At 46.1% G+C, this 16,869-nt stretch overlaps 1 protein-coding gene across 1 annotated transcript; it reads left to right on the forward strand.

Moving 5' to 3' along the window:
* The first annotated feature begins 217 nt into the window (after positions 1 to 217).
* MYADML2 (myeloid associated differentiation marker like 2) lies at positions 218 to 1,417 on the forward strand. Its single transcript, XM_068262620.1, has one exon. It carries the CDS (start codon positions 345 to 347, stop codon positions 1,251 to 1,253), a length of 909 nt encoding a protein of 302 aa, XP_068118721.1. The 5' UTR covers positions 218 to 344; the 3' UTR covers positions 1,254 to 1,417.
* The last annotated feature ends 15,452 nt before the right edge of the window (positions 1,418 to 16,869 follow it).

The following is a 16,869-nucleotide window of genomic DNA, read 5'->3' on the forward strand; positions in this document are numbered from 1 at the left end:
TTGTATAATGTGTAGCGTAGGGCTTGTGTGTTCTAAAGTATGACAGTCTGAGATCATTATCCAGATCAAGGTATTTGCAAACTGTGACAGGTGGGCCTTTTGGAATGTGTGTCTGTAAGGCAACCCATCTCATCCCATGGCAGGGCTGGTCCTGAACGTCGTCCAACACTATAAATACTGCCTCCTATTTATACTCAGAACATACTCTGAGGATCTCTTCTCTGTCACACAATCATCCTGGAGGTTATCGGAGCAGCCAGACACAAGAACTGGTAGAGGAGCAAAGAAGTCGTCAAGCTGTGAGATCTCCAGCCTTCAGCTGATTCCCACCTCAGCATCAGAGTATGGATAATTCTGGAGGACCTTATCTCAATGTCCAGGCGGTGTGGTCCAAAGTTGGCGTTGTTCGATTATTGCAATTGCTGCTTGGCTGTACCACCTTCAGTTTGGTCCTCCACAGGGCTGGATACGGCGCAGCCTATGGGACGTTCTGCGTCTTCGTGTGGTGCTTCTGTTTCGCCATCACCACCCTCATCGTCATCTGCGACTTGACGCGCCTCCAGTCCTGCCTCCGCAACCTCTCCTGGGGCAACTTTACCGCGACGTTTGCCATGCTGGCTTCGCTGATGACCCTCACAGCCTGTGTCATCTACCCTCTCTACTTTGTCACACTGAACTGTTCGTCCACCGAATGCATCACCAGGAACCACAGGTTGGCGGTCAGCATCTGCGCAGGGTTTTTGTTTTTGGTCTATGCCGTTGAGGTGTTCTTGACCCGTGCCCGGCCTGGCATAGCCTGCAGCTACATGGCAACAGCGTCAGGCCTTCTCAAAGTGGTCCAGGCGTTTGTGGCATGCGTGATCTTTGGCGCCTTGGCCACGGAGAGTCAATACAAGAGGTACATAGCCACTCAGTGGTGCGTGGCCATCTACAGCTTCTGCTTTGCCGTGACGGTGATCGTGATCGGTCTGAACATCACTGGCCGGACGGTAACACTGCGCTGCCCCTTCGAACGCTTTGTTGTGATCTACACGGTAGTGGCGATACTGATGTACATGAGTGCTTCGGTTATATGGCCGGTGTTCTGCTTCGATTCGAAATACGGCTCGCCGAGCAGACCAGCCCGCTGCTCTTGGGGCCGCTGCCCGTGGGACAGTCAGCTAGTGGTCACTATCTTCACCCATATCAACCTGGCGCTGTATATCGCGGACTTGGTGTACACACAGAGACTGAGGTTTGTGGCTCAGCGCTAATGCGATGGACGGACTAGCGATGAGGACTCTGGGACCACTGACATTAATTATTGCTGTTGGAATACTGTGTAATCCTTTATATTTATCAGACTTGCTGGTGGAGTGTTGTTCAATTTTGCTGCGTTTGTTGTTTAGCTTTCACACTTGGATTGGACTTTAACATGAAAACATAAAATAAATATTTTTTTGTATGAATTGCAGCTGCCTGGGTTAGTGATGTAGCAATAAGGCATCCAGAGGTAGCAATGGCACCAAGGACCCCATTATTGATCCTCCAGTGACTGTGGTAATGACCACAACTTTTATGTTCTTTGAATAGTGGTAATCATTAAAGGGAGCCCGAGATGAGAAGGATATGGGGGCTGACATGTTTTTGTCAGATCTGACAAGATTAGCTGCATGCTTGTTTCTGGTGTGATTCAGACACTACTGCAGGCAAATGGCTCAGCAGGGCTGCCGGCACATGGTATTGCTTAAAGGATACCCGAAGTGACGTGTGACATGATGAGATAGACATGGGTATGTACAGTGCCAAGCACACTAAACTATTCTGTGTGCCTTTTTTTTTTCTTTCTCTGCCTGAAAGAGTTAAATATCAGGTATGTAAGTGGCCGACTCAGTCCTGACTCAGACAGGAACTGACTACAGTGTGACCCTCACTGATAAGAAATTCAAACTATAAAACACTCTCCTTGCAGAAAATGGCATCTGAGATCAAGAAAGAGGTAAAAAGGGGAGTTTCTTATCAGTGAGGGTCACACTGTAGTCACTTCCTGTCTGTGAGTCAGGACTGAGTCAGCCACTTACATACCTGATATTTAACTCTTTCAGGCAGAGAAAGTAAAAAAGGAACACAGCATAAATATTTGAGTGCTAGGCACTGTACATTCCGATGTCTATATCATCATGTCACCTGTCACTTCGGGTATCCTTTAAAGAACGCACATTGCCTGGCTGTCCTGCTGAAGCAGATCACCTGTCTGTGACAAGATTAGCTGCATGCTTGTTTCAGGTATGTGATTTAGACCCTACTGACCAAAAAGATTAGCAGGGCTGCCAGGCAACTGGTGTTGTTTAAAAGGAAATAAAGATGGCAGCTTCCATAGGTCTTACACCTCGGGTTCCTTTTTAAGCAAACCTGAACTGAAAAATACAGTTTGACATACACACAAATCTGAAGTGAGAGGGATATGGAGGCTGCCATATTTATTTATTTCCTTTTAAAAATACCAGTTGCCTGGCAGCCCTGCTAATCGATTTGGCTGCAGTAGTATCTGAATCGCACACCTGAAACAAGCATGCAGCTAATCCAGCAGACTTCAGTCAAAGCACCTGATCTGCATGCTTGTTCAGGGTCTATGGCTAAGGCCTCTTTCACAGCGGGACGTTAAAGTCGCACGTTAGAAAATGTTCCAACGCAGACTAACGCACAGCAATACAAAGTCTGTGCGACATTCACAGTGCACACGTTGTGTTGTGTGTAACGTGTAGCAATATTTAGAAAGTGCTGCATGCTGTGCGTTTAGCAATACATTTGCTGCGTTGTGTGCGTTGCACATGCGCAGTAATGTTTTTTAGTTTTTTTAATGTAACGCATGTGCTGTTTTCGTTCCATCAGTATGTAACGAAAACGGTGCACTAAGAGACACATAACGCAGTGCAAAATAACGTCCAATTTCATGACCTACATGCGCTGCGTTAGGGGCACGTTGTGCAACTTTAACGTCGCATCAAATGTACTGTCCCACTGTGAAAGGGGTCTAAATATATTAGAGGCAGAGGAGCTGCTGGACTGCAAGGCAACTGGTATTGTTAAAAATTAAGTATGTCAGCCTTCATATACCTATTACTTCAGGTTCTGCTAACTGATTAGTTAGTAGTTTCCCCTGTTAGAGGGCGAACGATTAATTATAACAATCAAATTGCATGATCGATCGCTCAAGGGGATTGTATCGTTAACCTCCCTGGTGGTAAAGAGGAGCCTGACTCGTTGCTACAAAACTTTCTACAAGTGGTATTGACGAGCTAGGTTCTTCTACGCTGAAAACAGGCCTTGAAAGAGTTAAAATAGTGTATGTGCACCACCTACTGGCAGTAGGCACATATTACAGCATTACTGGAGGATTTAAACTTACAGAATTACAGCATATTACATATTATATTAAATAATACATATTACAGCATTACAGAAAATTCAAACTTACAGAATTACAGCATATTACATATTATTATTATTACATATTCTATCACAAAATAAATACAGTTTTACAGCATTACAGAAAATTCAAACTATGGAATCTAATACCATACTGTATATTTTATAGAAAATGACACTGATTGCCACACTGGTCTGAACTCGGCCATGACGGACCATTACGACTACCATAGCTAAGAGTTGTGCAGCAGACCAGAGTGTGTACAGTGGCCCAATGACGATCCCTAAAGATCTAGCATGTTGGACCTTTAGCTATGCCTAAGCATGACCCAACGGCATTGTTCTAGGCACCTCCCCACCCACTGGAAGCCGCTAAATCAGATGTGCTTATTGTCCCTTCGCCCCCCGCGCATCGCAACAGAGGCGTCATCAGCCAAAGGCGACAATGCACTAACAATCCTGTACAGAAGTGTCATCAGCCTTTGCACACGATGCGTCTTTTGCTATGCGGGGGGAGTGGAGAAATGATGAGCGCGTAATGGAGCCGTTTCTGGTGGTGCGAGCAGCGAGAACAATGTTATTGTGCTGAGCTCGAGCATTGCTAAAAATCGAACACGCCGGATCTTCATGCAATTGTTGTGCGCCTGATGTAGTCACGCTGGTCTGACCATAATGACCACCTCCGCCATGGCAGTCATTATGGTGCACCACTCAGAGTTCAGACCAGCGTGTGTATGGACCTTTAAAAAGGAACTCCAGTGAAAATAATGTAATAAAAAAGTGCTTCATTTTTACAATAATTATGTATAAATGATTTACTCAGTGTTTGCCCATTGTAAAATATTTTAAATCCCTGATTTATATCCTGACATTTATCACATGGTGACATTGTTACTACTGGCAAGTGATGTAGCTGCTGCTTGCTGTTTTGGCAGTTGGGAACAGCTGTAAAAAGCTATTTCCCACAATGCAACAGGGTTCACAGACAGGAAACTGCCAAGAGTACGTACTCAGAATTTCTTTGTGGGAGGGGTTACACCACAATATCAGTCATACAGCGCCCCCTGATGGTCTGTTCGTGAAAAGGAATAGATTTCTCATGTAAAAGGGGGTATCAGCTACTGATTGGGATAAAGTTCAATTCTTGGTCGGAGTTTCTCTTTAAGGCTGGTTCAGGTGGATGTCTCAATCACCTGCCCAGAGTCTCGTCCAAATGCTTTTCTGCAAGCGTGCAGAAAAGCATTTGTCGACTTTCAGCGGCGATTCCCAGCGATCGTCATTTTTTTATCCCGCAGGGGGACACAGTAGTGCGGTGCTAAAGGACCCCAGAACGACCAGACCCTGCTGTGGAAAAAATAAAGATCAAAATTCTGCTTTTCCATAAACGGCGATAAATGACGTGCAAGTGTGCGTGTGAACTGGCCCTTAGGCTGCATTTCCACTTGTGCGGTGCGAATCGCCGCGGTAAAAAGTATGCGAATTTTCATGCGAAGTCGCATGCGAATTCGCATGGATGACGATGTATGTGAATTTAACCATGGCAGTTTCCATTGTTTCTTTGCGAATTCGCATACCCAAACCGCATGTGAATTTCCTATTAAATACATTGAATGCGATTCGCATAGCGGTATGCGGTATGCAAATTCTGATGGCTCTGCCATCTGAATTTTTTCTGCACAGAAAAACGCAAAGGAATCCTGACAAGTGGAAACAGTCCCATTCACTTGTATTGCTATGCGAATTTGCATGCGAAAAACGCATGTGAATTCGCGATAGTGGAAATGAGCCCTTAGTTGTTGTATCACACAAGGGAGATGTTTTAGGTAAACACTGTACGGCAGGTGTCTCAAACTCAATTTACATGGGGGGGCCACAGGAGGCAAAGTCAGGAGGAGGCTGGGCCGCATAAGGAATTTCACAATCGCAGCGCATCGCCGCCTCTGCCCGCCCCTCTCACTCGTCCTTCACAGAGAGGGGCGGGGAGAGGCGGCGATTGACGTCAGGAGGGGCAGAGCTGAAGCTGAAAGCTCTGCCCCTTCCAGGAAATGCCGGCGGATTGCCCCCGGGCGATTTGGGGGCTCTGCAGCCCTCGTTTGGCGGCGGGATGCGGCGGATCACTTGGGAGCACTGAAGCGAACTATAAGGAAGGCGAGGGCCAGAAAATATTGTATCGAGGGCCGCAAATGGCCCACGGGCCGCGAGTTTGAGACCCCTGCTGTACGGTATTTATTTCTGCATCTGTAGATTTATTTCTTCATCCATATTTGAGGAGGATTTTTCTATTTGTAATTAAAAAATTGAATTTAATTTTTTGCCATGATTTTGTTTTGAAGCTTATATTATACTCAAATGGATACTGATGGATTTTAGTAAGTTGCAAGCATAAATTTCACGAAAATCTATTGAACCACTTTTTTGCACAGAAATCCTGCAGAAATTGAACGCTAGGGGGGTTAAAGAGGAACTTTAGCCTACACAAACATGCTGTCATTAAGTTAAATTAGTTATGTTAATTAAAATAGATAGGTAACAGTGATGCTCAAATCCGGATCCAGGAGATACCCGGATAGTTGCTATCCGGATATCTCCCAGTAAACCTGGGTGGGGTGTCAAGCTTACCTGTCTGACATCTTCGTCCGTCCCTGGCGCCTCCCACGATGCGCTCCACGCGGCGGTCACGTGACTACAAACACTTCCTCCTTCCAGGTTGAAGGAGGAAGTGTTTTTAGTCACGTGATGCGCGTGGACCGCATCGTGGGAGGCGCCAGGGACGAACGAAGAAGACGTCAGACAGGAAAGCTTGACACCCCACCCAGGTTTACTGGGAGATATCCGGATAGCAACTATCCGGGTATCTCCCGGATCCAGATTTGAGCATCACCAATAGGTAATATAGTCTCTTACCCACCCTATTTTAAAAGAACAGGCAAATGTTTGTGATATCATGGGGGCAGCCATCTTTTTGGTTGAAACGAGGTGACATGGAGCATGAGACAGTTCCAACTGTCCTGTGTCCTCCTGATCACCCCTCCCAGCTGCGTGCCCTAGGCTTCAAATCGCAAATTCAACATTTAAAAAAAAAAAAACAAATTTGCGCCAAATCAGCAGAAGGAGAACAACATCAGAAATCCCATCATGCTTAGCACAGAATCAGCAGAAAAATGCCCGGGCAGTTTTCTTCTGTGCACCTAAAAATGAGGTCTGGGGTAAGAAAAACAAAGTTCTGATAACACCAAGCCTTTTCAGTTCTGCTGAGTAGATTTTTAGTCTGGAGGTTCACTTAAATGAATGGCCACCTTTACTCTGTCACCCCAGCCAGTGCTTTGTGGCTTTATAGTTCTGCCTCTGCTCCTCTGGCCTGTGAGTCAGCAGCAGACTCTGTGAAAAGGTCAGGAGAGCCACGTGGACCTGCAATAACCAGCAGCAGCGGTGACATTTGTTCTGCTGCTGAGCAGAAGTAAGCAGGGTCACTTCAGGAAGGTGACAAACGTGGCGCACAGTCATCACATATTATATCTTTCACATAAGTGACTGCTCACTTCTGTTTCCACGAGGATTGCTAGTGAAATCTTTTTTAAAGGGAACCCGAGGTGAGAGGGATAAGGAGGCTGATGACATGTTTGTTTCCTTTTAAATAAAACACATTGCCTAGCTGATCCTTTGCCTCTAATACTTTACATCAGGGGTGCCCACTGCGTTGATCACAATCTACCAGTAGATTGCGGAAGGACTGCTGAGTAGATCGCAGTCGGCATTTTAATATGGTACGTCGCACGCTCCTATGCTTAGCTACTTATATGGGGAGGGGGCACCTATGCTTAGCTACCTATACTGGGGACACTTATACTTCGCTAACCTATACTGGGTTCACCTATGCCTAGCTACCTATATGGGGGGCAGCTATGCCTGGCTACCTATACTGGGAGCAACTAGCCTGGCTACCTATACTGGGGACACATACTTTGCTAACCTATACTGGGGTCACCTATGCCTAGCTACCTATACGGGAGGCAGCTTGTGCCTGGCTACCTATATGGGGGGGCACCTATGCCTAGCTAACCTATACTGGGGTCACCTATGTCTAGCTACCTATATGGAGGGCACCTATGCTTAGCTACCTATTTGGGGGCACTTACACTTTGCTAACCTATACTAGGGTCACCTATGTCTAGCTACCTATATGGGGGGCACCTATGCTTAGCTACCTATACTAGGGTCACCTATGCCTAGCTACCTATATGGGGGGCACCTATGCTTAGCTACCTATACTGGGGACACTTATACTTTTCTAACCTATACCGGGGTGACCTATGTCTAGCTACCTATACGGGGCAGCTTATGCCTGGCTACCTATATGGGGGGCACCTATGCCTGGCTACCAATACTGGGGGAACTTACACTTTGCTAACCTATACTGGGGTCACCTATGTCTAGCTACCTATATGGGGGGCACCTATGCTTAGCTACCTATACTGGGGATACTTATACTTTTCTAACCTATACTGGAGTCACCTATGCCTAGCTACCTATACGGGGTATTATTATTATTATTATTACCTATACTAGCAGCTCCTATGCCTGGCTACCTGTATTGGGAGCCCCTATACTTTGATATTTTATATGTTGGTAGATCTCTCGAGCTCGGTAATTTTCAAAGTAGTTCGCGAGTCAAAAAAAGTGTGGGCACCCCTGCTTTACCCCATAGACCCAAACAAGCATGTAGCAGAAATCTGACAAAATTAGCTGCATGCTTGTTTCAGGTGTGTGATTTAGATCCTATTGACCAGAAAGATCAGAAGCACTGCCCGGCAACTGGTATTTTTAAAAAGGAAATCTATATGGCAGCCTCCATAGGTCTCGCACACCTCGGGCTCCTTTTAAAATCCCGAGCAAATAAAGAACTGTGAGTATGATAAAGTACACAATATGAAGTCATCTAATGTGAAAAGTGTATTTTCTGATCAGGATGTATATTTTCATCGAGCTGCAGGTTAATAGGTGACTGCACAGTTTATTGCAGTTTTAACCAATAGAATACAAGCAGAGAGGCTGTGCAATTGTTTAAAGGACAATGGAAGTGAGCAGAATATGGTGGCTGCCATATGTATTTCCTTTTAAACAATACCAGTTGCCTGGCAGCCCCACTGGTCTATTTGGCTGCAGTAATGTCTGAATAACACCAGAAACAAGCATGCAGCTAATTTTGTCAAATCTGACAATGTCAGAAACATCTTATCTGCTTCATGCTTGTTCAGGCCTAGTGCACACCGAGCGGTTTTGGTAGCGTTTTTAGAACCGCTTGCTGATGTGGAAACGCTTGGGTAATGTATTTCAATGGGCTGGTGCACACCAGAGCGGGAGGCGTTTTGCAGAAACGCATACTCCCGGGCTGCTGCATTTTTTGGATTTCGCAGGCGTTTCTGCCTCCAATGTTAAGTATAGGAAAAACGTTTGATAAAACAGCAAATCAAAGCGGTTTTCCAGGCATTTTTGTTACAGTAGCTGTTCAGTAACAGCTTTACTGTAACAATATCTGTTAAAAATGCTACACAAAGCCGCAAAACGCTTCATAATAATTAGAAAAAAACGCTTCAAAAACCGCTAGTGTTTTGCGGATCTGCTAGCGGTTTTTTGGTGTGCACCAGGCCTCAGAGTATATGACTAAAAGTATTAGAGGCAGAGGATCAGCAGGATAGCCAGGCAACTGCTTAAAAGTAAATAAATATGGCAGCCTCCATATCCCTCTCACTACAGTGGTCCTGTTGTTACTTGGGTTGATTTGTTTCATTTTCTCACACACGGATTCAGATGTGAGATGACAGCCTACTGAAGTCACCAGGCTGCCTGCGATTGCACATGCAAATCCCCTCGTTATGTTGCTGTCTCCCTTTCAGTGCTTGCAGACTATTTCAGTCGCCGGCTACTGCGCATGCATGGTCCTTCCAGCGCACCTCCTCATTCGTGCTTCTGTAGTAAAGCGTTCTGTGCATGCGTAGTCCTTTACTGTGCAAGCGCAAAATGTTCTCAGCCACAGAAGCACTATCGAGGAGGCGGGACTATGTAAGCCTAGTGGCCCGCAACCAGAATAGTCAGCAAGCTTTTGAATGGGGACAATGCCACAACAGAGGGGATCAGGAAGGGACCAAACAGACCACAGGGCAATGGAAGAAGCCCCAGGTAAGTCAATTTCAACTTTCACCCCCCCCCCCATCCCATCTCCGTTGTTCTTTAAAGTGAACCTAAAGCCACGCAAAAAAAAATTTGATAAACTCACCTGGGGCTTCCCTCAGCTACCTGCAGCCGATTGGTGCCCTCGCAGCCCCGCTCCGATGGTCCAGGACCCGCAGGCGAACACTTCCGGTTTGGCCGTCACCGGCCAACAGGCATGGGAACGCGAGTGATTGTTCGCGTTCCCAGCCAGTATATCGCCCCCTATGCTGCTATCCTCTTTCTCCTGAAAATTACTTTTTTGTTTTGATATCCCACAGTGTTATTTTACTTTTAAATTTACTTTTTATGTTTTTACAGTTTCATGGTCTCTGCTCAATAGCAGATTCATTGAAGTATGCCAGAGCTAGAATCTATGAACTACTTGACCCTATCTCTTTCCTGCTCTCAGAAGCTGTTTTCTGCCAGGAAAGTATTTCATGGCTATAATTCCTTATCAGTGAGGGTTACGTTATAGCCTACCCAGTCCCAATCCCAGTCCCGACAGAAACTGTCACTTGCATACCTGATTTTTAACGCTTTCAGGCAGAGAAAGAAAAAAGGAATACAGCATAGTTACTTGTGTGCTTGGCACTGTACATACACATGTCTATCTCATCATGTCACCTTGTGTTGTGTCCTTTAAAGTATCGATTAATAAAAAAAAACAAAAAACTGAGCCTTTCTATCACTTGCTGACCTGTATCCGTAAGTAACAGCTGCAGCCCTAGTGGACATTACAAAAAATTCCTCTATTCTAGAATTCTACCACTTGCAGATATTTGCAATGCTTTGCTGTTTATTTTTTCAGCTTCCTACAAACAGCAACTGCAAACCACCATCAGCTTTATGTGTAAAATGAGTGGTGGACACCAGGAACTATCATGAGTGGCCTGGAAAGGGAATATTGTAGAAATATTTCAGCTATCTGTGGAATGTGAAATGTGGAGTGCTATCCACTAAATATATACCCGCATAGATGATGGCTAGTCCTGTCTGTGTCGCACCCCGAGGCCCTGGCATGAGCTGCAGAGGACGTATAGTGCCATGTGTCATGCCACCAGCTGACTCCCTCTCATGGGAAAACTCTGAACTATGCCTGGAATCTGCAAGTGTACATCCAGTAATCTTCCATCCATGCATACAGAGACAGAAGCTGGCCACAGATGACAGACATGTAACCATGGTCAGTATGATCAAACTGTCTCAAGATGGCCCAATCCGGTCCTTCAGATTAAAATAATTCAGAGAGTTAACAACAATAACAATAATATTTTTATAGCGCTTTTCTCCCTGGGGACTCAAAGCGCTGTGACCTGCACTATGCCGGCTCAAAGGCTAGGGAAAAGAGGTGAGTTTTTAGCCTTTTTTTAAAGCTGTCCAGAGAAGGAGCCTCTCGTACTGATTGTGGAAGTGAGTTCCATAGAGTAGGGGCTGCATAGGAAAAGGCCCGAGCACCAAATGTTAAGTGTATCCTGGGAATAATCAGGTTCATCTTGTTGGCAGAGCGGAGGGTGCGTGGAGGGGCATAAAGTTCCAATAGATCCGCTATGTATTTGGGTCCCATGTGGTGTAGAGCCTTGAATGTCAGCAGGCAGATCTTAAAACTGATTCTCCATTTTACTGGTAACCAGTGAAGAGTTTGCAGTACTGGGGTGATGTGTGAGCTGCAGGGGGGCATTGGCTAGGAGTCTGGCTGCAGCATTCTGTACTAGCTGTAAAGGGCGCATAACCTTATCTGTAGATCCGATGAACAGGGCTTGCAGTAGTCTAGGTGGGAGGATACAAATGCTTGAACCAGGGCAGGTAGGTCTTCAGCTGGGATAAGGATTTTCGCTATATTTCTTAGATGGAAGAAGGAAGACTTGACGACAGCTGATATCTGCTGTCAGAGTTTTAGATTTCCATCCAGGATCACCCCAAGGTTTCGCACAGTCTTTATACTGTACGGTATCTCCCCCAATTGCTAGTTTGAGGTGGTGTGCGTTTTAAACTTTATCCATCATGTGTGGACCACCTACCACCAACACCTCTGTTTTGTCAGAGTTCAGCCTCAGCCAGCTGATGTTCATCCAATAAAGTAAAACCACTAGACACACATTTATGGATGCTGATGGGTCTTGGGTGCCAGGCTTGAAGGACAGATACAGTTGTGTGTCATCTGCATAACAATGGTATCCTAGGCCATAGTTCTGGATTATTTTGCCCAGTGGGAGCATGTAGACCGCAAAGAGTAATGGTGATAGTGCAGAACCCTGTGGAACTCCATAGGCAAGTGGCACTGGATTAGAGTAGTGTGTGCCCAGACATACTTGCTGTGTCCTGCCAGATAGGAAGGTCTGAAACCAGATAAGAACAGTACCCCTTAGGCCACAGTAATTCTTCAGTCGCTGGATTAGTATTTCATGATCTATAGTATCCACAGCGGTGGCTGGATGGTGTAATGGTGAAGGGCTCCGCCTCTGACACAGGAGACCTGGGTTCGAATCTCGGCTCTGCCTGTTCAGTAAGCCAGCACCTATTCAGTAGGAGACCTTTGGCAAGTCTCCCTAACACTGCTACTGCCTACCGAGTGCGTCCTAGTGGCTGCTGCCCTGGCGCTTTGAGTCCGCCAGGAGAAAAGCGCGATATAAATGTTATTTGTCTTGTCTTGTCAGTATCAAATGCTGCAGACAAGTCAAGAAGAATCAGAACTGAGCAATCACCCTTGTCCCTTGCAGTAAGTAGATCATTCATTACTCGGACTAATGCCATTTCAGTGCTGTGCCTTTTCCTGAATCCTGACTGAAAAGTATCAAAAATGTTAATCTGTAAGCCTGGCTTCTAGCTAGAGTTTATATATTTATTGATTGTCCTCAGAGGAGCTTGCAATCTAATCCCTACCATAGTCATAATCTGGTTTCCCTATTATTATTATTATTAATTTATAAAGAACCAACATATTCCGTTGTGCTGTACAGAGATTTCCCTGTCATATTATTATGTACTATAGTGCCAGGTGTACTAGATGAAAGCCCACCCGTTTAAAAATGAGTGCTAGGCATTGGCCGCGACCCCCCGCACTGCCTCTCTCCCCCCAATTGCTGCGCTCACAAGCCCGCACGCATGTGCCCGCCCCCTGCACCCTATCTCTGCTGTCCCAAGTACGCCCGCGCGCCGCGCACGCACAGTATGCCAAACGCACTGAAACAGGGACAGAGGACACAGCAGTTTTATTATACAGAATTTACTATAGCACTGACATCTTCTGCAGCACTGTATAGAGCACATAGTCATGTCACTGACTGTCCTCAGAGGAGCTCACAATCTAATCCTACCATAGTCATAGTCTAATGTCCTACCATATTATTATTATGTATTCATATAGCACTGACCTCTCCTGCAGCACATTACAGAGTACATAGTCATGTCACTGACTGTCCTCAGAGGAGCTCACACTCTAATCCTACCATAGTCTAATGTCCTACCTTATTATTATCATGTATTTATATAGCCCTGACATCTCCTGCAGCACATTACAGAGTACATAGTCATGTCACTGACTGTCCTCAGAGGAGCTCACACTCTAATCCTACCATAGTCATAGTCTACTGTCCTACCATATTATTATTATTATTATTATTATCATGTATTTATATAGCTCCCTATGCTACTCTGATAAGGCATGTTAACTTTGATAAGGTGTGATAACTTTGATAAGGCGTGTTTACTTTGATAAGGTGTGATATTTTAATTATCACGGTTTAGTGAAACGAGCCCTAAATACGCAATGACAGCTTACCGCATACACATAAATTCTCTGTATTTCTTCTTCAACACCTCGTGTACAAAACCATGGCTGGAATTTCAACTTTGCCTGGAAAGAAAAAACAAAAGGGAATGAATTGACCTGTGGAATGTGTATAACTAGAACTAAAATGATACAAGAAGGAGGGAGGGAGGGAGGGAGGGGGAAGATTGATTGTCATGTGATGTCACTGGCATGTTGTGCTGTCTGGCTGCTGCTCTGTCTGTAGAGGGAATTATACTGACACACACAGACTGACATCTGCCTCCCCTCTGACAGCTGCCCATCCCTGAAGGCAGAACCCCCGGGAATGTGTGGAATGGGCATGTGCCCTGTGCCGGGATTCTTTCATTTTCAAAGACGAGAAAAAAAATATTTTGACATGTAAAAAGAATGTGTAGCATTTTATTTTTCACATTTAATTTTTTTTTAATCAGAAAGCAAACTTTTATTTTCCATAGTATTTTAGTAAGGGGGCTTTTAGGACCATTGTAGCCCCTCACACACTCCAATCAGTTCTGGGTCACCATGAGCTTGCTGGTTAGTCTGTACCTCTCGGTTTACAAGCCCTACTCCATAGAGCCAGATGAATCCATGCCATGCACTGATGAGAATCAAACAATCCGAAACAGTCTGTATGCATGTTGGATTATAATGGCTCTGTACACATTAACAAGCTGACACATCATTGCATTCCAGTGGTTCTGGAGGTGTGTTTAGCTTCTAAGGGTACAATGGTTAATTTGCATATATTCAGCAGTGATGCTCTGGGAGACATCTCAAGCTCACTCCAACCTGAATTATCGCACATTCTTTCTGTTTTAAGAAAGTAAACTTTTGTTTTTAATCAGGGAAATGATAAATATCATCAATGAGGCCTGGTGCACACCAAAACACGCTAGCAGATCCGCACAATGCCAGCAGATTTTGAAACGCTTTTTCTTCTTTTTCTGTAGCGTTTCAGCTAGCGTTTTGCGGTTTTGTGTAGCGGTTTTGGTGTAGTAGATTGCATGTATTGTTACAGTAAAGCTGTTACTAAACAGCTACTGTAACAAAAACGACTGCAAAACCGCTCTGAACTGGCGTGTTTCAGAGCGGTTTGCGTATTTCCCATACTTAACATTGGAGGCAGAAACGCCTCTGCAATCCAAAAAATGCCTCAGACTGGGAGTATGCGTTTCAGCAAAACGCCTCCCGCTCTGATGTGACCCACCCCATTGAAATACATTACCCTAGCGTATCCGCAGCCGGAGGGGAGCCTTTAGGCATAGGTAGTACAGGCCATTGCCTGGAGTGCCATTGGTCCTGGGGGCGCCATGTTGCTCCATTAAGCCCCGCCCCCCGAAAGAAGCCCCCACCCCCACAGGTATTCTATTACTTGCTTCTGCTGCATCTGCTTAGCGTAAGTTGCAGGCAGCTGCTACTGTGTCCCTCTGTGCCTTGTGCATCCTTTTTTCCCCATTTGTGCCTCTGTCTGTTCCTTTTGTGCCTCCTTCTGTCTCCTTGTGCCTCCTTCAGTCCATTGTGCCATGTCTGCCTCCTGTCTCCCTTTGTGCCTCCTTCAGTCCCCCTGTGCCACCTCTGCCTCCATCTGTGCCCCATTGTGCCTCCTTCTGCCCCATTTTGTGCCTCCTTCTGTTGCCTGTGTGCCTCCTTCTATCCCTCATGCCTTCTTCTCTCCCCCTGTACCTCCCGCTGCCTCTCTTTGTACCTCCTTCTGTCCTTCTTTGTGTCTCATTCTGTCCCCCTGTGCGCCTCCTTCTGTCCCCTTTTTTGACTTCTTCTGACCTTCGTGCCTCCTTCTGTCCCTCTGTGCCTCCCTATGTCCCCCTGTGTGCATTCTTCGGGGGTGGGGAGTGTTTGGAAGCGCCACAGGTTTTCTCGCCTGGAGTGACAAAATGGCTAGAGGCGCCCCTGCTGTGGTGCAATGCTGGGCGCTGTGATGCCTTTATGGCAGCATGCAGGAAGCTGTGGTTCTTCTATGGGGGCATGCTGAGAGTTGTGGTGCTTCAATGGGAGGGAGGCCCTTAGGAGGGGTCCACTAGAAGGTCGGGGAATGCTATGGGGGGAATACCAGACAACCTGGCCAGCCCACCCAGCAGAAAGCCAGACCAGCCAGCACAGAAGCCAGGTAACTCTGCCTAGTCATGTGTAAATGACACTGCCTATTTATGTGATATGCTGCATTCTTTTTTTTTAATTAACGGAGAGGGGGGGCTTCATCCAGCATTTTGCTGGGCAGGCCTACTTTGACCACTGTTAAAGGACAATTGTAGTGAGAAGTATGTGGAGGCTGCCATATTTGTTTCCTTTTAAGCAATACCAGTTGCCTGGCTATCCTGCAGATCCTTTGCCTCTAATACATTTAGCCATAGCCCCTGAACAAGCATGCAGCAGATCAGGTGTTCCTGACAGTATTGTCACATCTGACAACAGTAGCTGCATGCTTGTTTCTGTATATATACAGGACAGCCAGGCAACTGGTATTGTTTAAGGCTGGTTTCACACCAGGACATTGCGTTTTAGGGGACGTTATGGTCGCATAACGTGCCCCAAACGCAACGCCTGGTGCTCTCTGGTGTGGACGTCGGAGTGAGCCGCGTTGTGCAGCTCACTCTGGCGTCCGTGATGCGTACTCTTGGACGTATGCGGCATCACGTGGTCCCGCCGGCCAATCGCTGCACAGAGCGGCCGCTCCAGGAAGTAAACACTGCACACGTCACACCGTGCAGTGAATATTAATTAGCCATGTGCCCGGCCGCTCTCCGCTCCTCCCCAACTTCACTGAGCATGTGCAAGCAGTCTGTAAAGTACTGCATGCAGTACGTTGTCTTATGGCGCAGCGTTACAATGTAACGCAACGTGGGCACTGTGAACAGCCCATTGATTTTTCATTGCTGTGCGGTGCGTTACAGCCTGCTCTAACGTGCACCTGTAACGCCCCACTGTGAAACCAGCCTAAAAGGAAAGACACATGGCAGCCTACATATTCCTCTCACTTTAGTTGTCCTTTAAGTTCATGTAAATTTGGCTCCACTCATGACCACACCCACATTCTGCTGTGTGGCCACACCCATTTTACAAGTAGAGTGCCCAAAAGTGCCCCGGACCTCTTAAGGTCCTAGCAACACCCTCTAGACCTAAGCAATGTGGCACTAGCTCAGTAAAGGCCCTTTTCCACTACCCTGCGATTTGCAATTTGAATCTGATCGCAAATCGCAAGGTACATAAAACTAATGGAAACTGAAGCAGCAATTTACATTAGTGCGATCTGACTGCGATTTTGGTCAAAACGCGATTGTCGTCCTGCCGCGTTTTGGATGCAATTGAGCTATACTATAATGAGTATAGTAGCTCAATCGCATGGTGGAAATTGAAACGCGATTGCGATCGCGATTCATAGTGGAAAAGAGCCTTAAGGCTCCCTGCACGCGACTCTGATTTGTAATCGTTTTTTTACATCCGAT

The sequence above is a fragment of the Hyperolius riggenbachi genome, chromosome 12 (genome assembly GCF_040937935.1).
Source record: "Hyperolius riggenbachi isolate aHypRig1 chromosome 12, aHypRig1.pri, whole genome shotgun sequence".
NCBI lineage: Eukaryota > Metazoa > Chordata > Amphibia > Anura > Hyperoliidae > Hyperolius > Hyperolius riggenbachi.

What these genes read in the sequence shown, in the direction of transcription:
- MYADML2 (XM_068262620.1), top strand. Translation starts at nt 345, where the DNA reads ATGGATAATTCTGGAGGACCTTATCTCAATGTCCAGGCGGTGTGGTCC.